At 35.2% G+C, this 4347-nt stretch overlaps 2 protein-coding genes across 4 annotated transcripts in view; both read left to right on the top strand.

Moving 5' to 3' along the window:
* The first annotated feature begins 1383 nt into the window (after positions 1-1383).
* On the top strand, positions 1384-2899 carry LOC106312650 (chromatin assembly factor 1 subunit A-like). Its single transcript, XM_013750249.1, has 3 exons — positions 1384-1723; positions 1911-2032; positions 2447-2899. The coding sequence occupies exons 1-3, from the start codon at positions 1471-1473 to the stop codon at positions 2612-2614; spliced, it is 543 nt and encodes a 180-aa protein (XP_013605703.1). The 5' UTR covers positions 1384-1470; the 3' UTR covers positions 2615-2899.
* A 52-nt stretch (positions 2900-2951) lies between these two features.
* Positions 2952-4347, top strand: part of LOC106312649 (bifunctional epoxide hydrolase 2-like) — a 15958-nt gene continuing 14562 nt past the window's right edge. For all 3 annotated transcript variants that reach the window (XM_013750246.1, XM_013750248.1, XM_013750247.1), the window contains exons 1-2: positions 2952-3419; positions 3604-3777. In XM_013750246.1, the coding sequence (XP_013605700.1) occupies positions 2973-3419; positions 3604-3777 (621 nt within the window). In that variant the 5' untranslated portion in view covers positions 2952-2972. The remainder of the gene's footprint in view (positions 3420-3603; positions 3778-4347) is intronic.

Below are 4347 nucleotides of genomic sequence, written 5' to 3'. Positions count from 1 at the left end.
AAAAAAATTTGAAAAAATCGAAAAAATCTAAATAAAATCGAGAAAAATCAAAACAATTAAAAATATATATATATTTTTTTAAAAATATAAAAAATGACATTTCAAAATTAAAAATAAAATAAATATTTTTAAAATTAATCCAATTATAAACCAATAAGTATATATAATATAATAACTTGAATGGTGATTCTAGATTCTGATTTTTGGTTTTTGATTTTTTAAAAAAAATTTGATTTATTAATACTTAACTTGTTAAATTTTCAAAATTAATCCTATTATTGGTATTATTTATTAAAATGATATTTGTTTTAGTAATTTAAGTTTGTTGAAAAATAAATTAACTTATAAGTGAAGTTCTTAAAAATAGTAAATAACTTTGAAATTAAATAAATAACTAATCAAACTTTAGAAAAACTAAAATATATGTTACTTATCTAAGAAGCTCCACTCATACCAAAGCCTAACATATACAAATCTAAAGGCATACCTCTCTATCTCTTAATTATATTTCAAGCTAACTTACAGTATTTTGGTTAAGGTTAAAAATATTTTTAGTGGTCTATGAGATATTTTCTAGTTTCACAAAAATTTAATAAGTTAAGTATTAATAAATCAAAAACAAAAAAAAAATAACAGAATCTAGTATCACCATTCAAGTTATTATATTATATATATTTATTGGTTTATAATTGGATTAATTTTTCAAAAATATTTTATTTTATTTTTAATTTTGAAATGCTATTTTTATATCTTTGAATTTTTCAAAAAAATCTATTTTTCGAATTTTCTATGTATTTTATTTTATTTTTCTTAAAAAAAAACAAAAAAAAGAAATCAACACGTCATCACAAAATGAACAGCATGTCAGCTCGCTGACTTGGTAAATAAGTAAACCTCATTGAAGGTTTGTTATGATAAAAATGTCGTTTTCAAGGTTTAAAGTGCTAGTCAAAAACGTTCAGTGTTTAAAGTGCGAGAATATGACACTCCGAAGGTTTGAAATGCGATTTTCCCTATCTAAAAGCAATATACTAACACAATGTAAACGCAACTAAAAATTATGATCAATTTTAATTTAGCCTTTAAAAGTAAACAGTTATCCGTGCGGATGCAAGGGTCAAAATCTAGTTTACCTTGAATTCCTATTAGTATTTGTTTTTCTTTCTCGTTTTTGTAAATCCCTTTATATATTTAGATTTTAAAAATAAATTATTATTGAGCTTAAAAAATAAAAATACAAAGTCCATAATTTGAGCGTGTGGTAGTAGGTAGGCTAGACTTTCTCAGACACAGTATTGAAGTATCAAACATAGTAACACCAAACTCGTGGGCCCATTTATACGTAATCGGCCCATTATTGTATTCAGGGTTTAGCGAGAGTCCTCCGTTTCAAGTTTCAAGTCGGAAGCTTAATCGGATAATCAAAGCAGCTTCTGGATCCCAATCTCTCCTGCTCATGCTTTGCTGAAAATGGGTTTCGGCGCGATTAGATCGATTATCCGACCACTGTCGAGAACCCTAGCTTCTCGTGTCGCCGCTAGCTGCTCGCCTCCGCCGTTTCCTGCTGCGAAACCCGAGTTATGCTCATTCTTCGGTGGATCGAGGCTACCATGGATTCCAATGGCTAACCATTTCCACAGCTTGAGCTTAACTGATACTCGGCTCCCGAAGAGACGACCCACGACTCATCCCAAGAAGAAAAGATTCAAACTTAAACCTCCAGGTTTGTCCTTTCGTTCATTTTGATATTCTACATATCGACCCAGGGACATTGACATTGACATTGACATTGTAGTGGTGCTAAAAGATTGATGCTTTATTTGTTAAAGCTAAACTTGAGAGTGTTCTTACTGAAACAAGTTAGATATATATTGTTTGGGATGAATTAACAGATTTGAGGGAAATTGCAGGGCCTTATGCATATGTTCAGTATACTCCTGGCGAGCCAATTGCTTCCAACAACCCCAACAAGGGTAGTGTTAAAAGAAGGAATGCCAAGAAGCGCATCGGCCAGCGCCGCGCCTTCATACTGGTATGTGTGGTTTCTTTCAAGATTTTTTTGCATATCTTACATTATTAGGTGTTTGTTTCTGGTAATTGTTAGAACAAACTTTAGATGAGAGATCTTGGAATGTTGAATCCGTAGATTGTACAAATGGATAAAGGTGTGTGTCTATGTCGAGGAATCACAGTCACTGGTGGGAAGGCTGTATCTCTCTTGCTTCTCTGTTTTGTTTCCATTTTCCTGACGAAACATTGTTTCTTCTACTTTCTACATTATTAGGGTGGGTGTGATGAGGAATCTTTAAATGTTTCATCAATAGATTGTATCTCTATTTTGTCCCGAACCATATGAGATGTTTTTATAGATAGATTCTGTTACAAACGAGTAATGTTAGTTTTCTAATGAGATGGAGTCATCCTGAATTGTGAATACTTTTCACAGTCTGAGAAAAAGAAGAGGCAAGCGCTGGTGCAAGAGGCCAAGAGGAAGAAGAGAATCAAAGAAGTGGAACGTAAGATGGCCAAAGTCGCAAGGGAGAGAGCTTGGGAAGAAAGGCTGGCTGAGCTTCAGCGACTCGAGGAAGAGAAGAACAAATCAATGTCTTCTTGAATTGCTGCCTTCACTCAACCAAAAAACAGAGAATAAATCTTTCTTTGTTGTTTTCGAGAGATTTACTGTTTCTTGTTTCATGAGATTGCTGTGTATTGAGGATGGTCATCATTTTATTCAGCAAGAGAAGTCTAAACAAGTCTCGGAGGAGATGCTCTCCTTCTTCAATAAGTTACGCACAAGAGAGTAATCTATGACGCTAGTATCAGTTTAACCAGTAATGTGAGTGTGTGTTTTTTCGCAAAATAAAGACAAAACAGATCTAATAGTCTTTTATATCATCCATCCATTGTGTTTCTTGTTCCATAAGTTTCTGCACATTCTCTTTTGTCTACGGTAGAAATGTCTCTTCTGGATCATGACGATGACAAGCCAGCCGCCACATATAACCTATATAGAAAAGTCTTTGATCTCTATGTATCAACTCTGTAGTAAGAAAAGTCTTTGCTTCGTTGCTGCCTGCTGGTTTACTCAATCTCTCTCTCTCTCTCTCTCTTTCATCTATCCAGGAATCATGGCGAGAGAAGTGAGAGAGCAGAGGATAAAGACCAACGGGATTTGGTTAAACGTGGTCGAGAAAGGAGACAACGGAGGTCCTTTGGTTCTGCTGCTCCATGGCTTCCCTGAGACATGGTTCTCGTGGCGTCACCAGATTGACTTCTTGTCGAGCCATGGCTACCACGTAGTTGCTCCAGATCTCAGAGGCTACGCTGACTCTGATTCACCTCCGAGCCACGAGTCTTACACGGTGAGCCACCTTGTTGCTGACGTCATCGGTTTGCTCGACCACTACGGCACTGCTCAGGTGAAAATGATCTCTCATCATCTTAATATCTGTACTTAACTAATTTAAAATTTCAGCTAAATTTTTGAGTTATTAATCATTGATTATGATCTTATCTTAGACTTCTTAGTTAAAATAAGTCAATAATAACCCATTCTCTTAGGTTTCTTGATAAATTACGTTTTAATTAAAAACATATATATAGGCTTTTGTGTCGGGGCATGACTGGGGAGCAACCATAGGTTGGTCTCTGTGCTTGTTCAGACCAGACCGAGTCAAAGGTTTCATAAGCCTCTCTGCTCCATATTTTCCAAGACATCCAAATCTCAAACCTTTGGAGTTTTTCAAAAGCTTTGGAGATGGTTTATACATCTCTCAGGTAAAACTTTAAATCACATTCTATTGTCATAGTACCACTCATTTGTTAGGAAATACGCGGTCAAATTTTGCGGTAAACCATAATTTATGGGAGCGGGAAAGAAGCAGACACACAAAATTGTTAACGGAGTTCGGCCAATGTTGCCTACGTCTCCGGACCTGCTACAGATCTTTTATTATCAACCAGGAAAATTTTACAACCTCACAACTCACACCCCGATCCCAAATACACTCAGAAATTACTCGTAATTTCTTAAAGAAGGTTTTTGTGAGAATTTTTTTTTCTTTTTTTTTTCTTCTCTTCTCTTCTCTTCTCTCGTTCTCTCTCTGTTTTCTTGTTTTGGGATGTCTTTCCTCTTCACCTTAGCTCTCCTTTTATAAGCATGAAGAAGGTGTTTAGTGAGCTCACAATCTTTGACAAAACCAACGTTAACAATTTCAGCTCACCGTCCATGCCGTCACCGTCCATGCCGACCAACACGTAAAACGTGTTTTTTTGACTTACAATCTCCCACTTGAAGACTGATTTCAATCTGTCTTCACACATTGATCGATGTAGCAGGTCTCCCCA

This window comes from Brassica oleracea, chromosome C8 (assembly GCF_000695525.1).
Source record: "Brassica oleracea var. oleracea cultivar TO1000 chromosome C8, BOL, whole genome shotgun sequence".
In the NCBI taxonomy this organism is placed as follows: Eukaryota; Viridiplantae; Streptophyta; class Magnoliopsida; order Brassicales; family Brassicaceae; genus Brassica; species Brassica oleracea.
The sequence above is the reverse complement of the archived record's forward strand: the minus strand, read 5'-3'. Positions and strand labels throughout refer to the sequence as shown.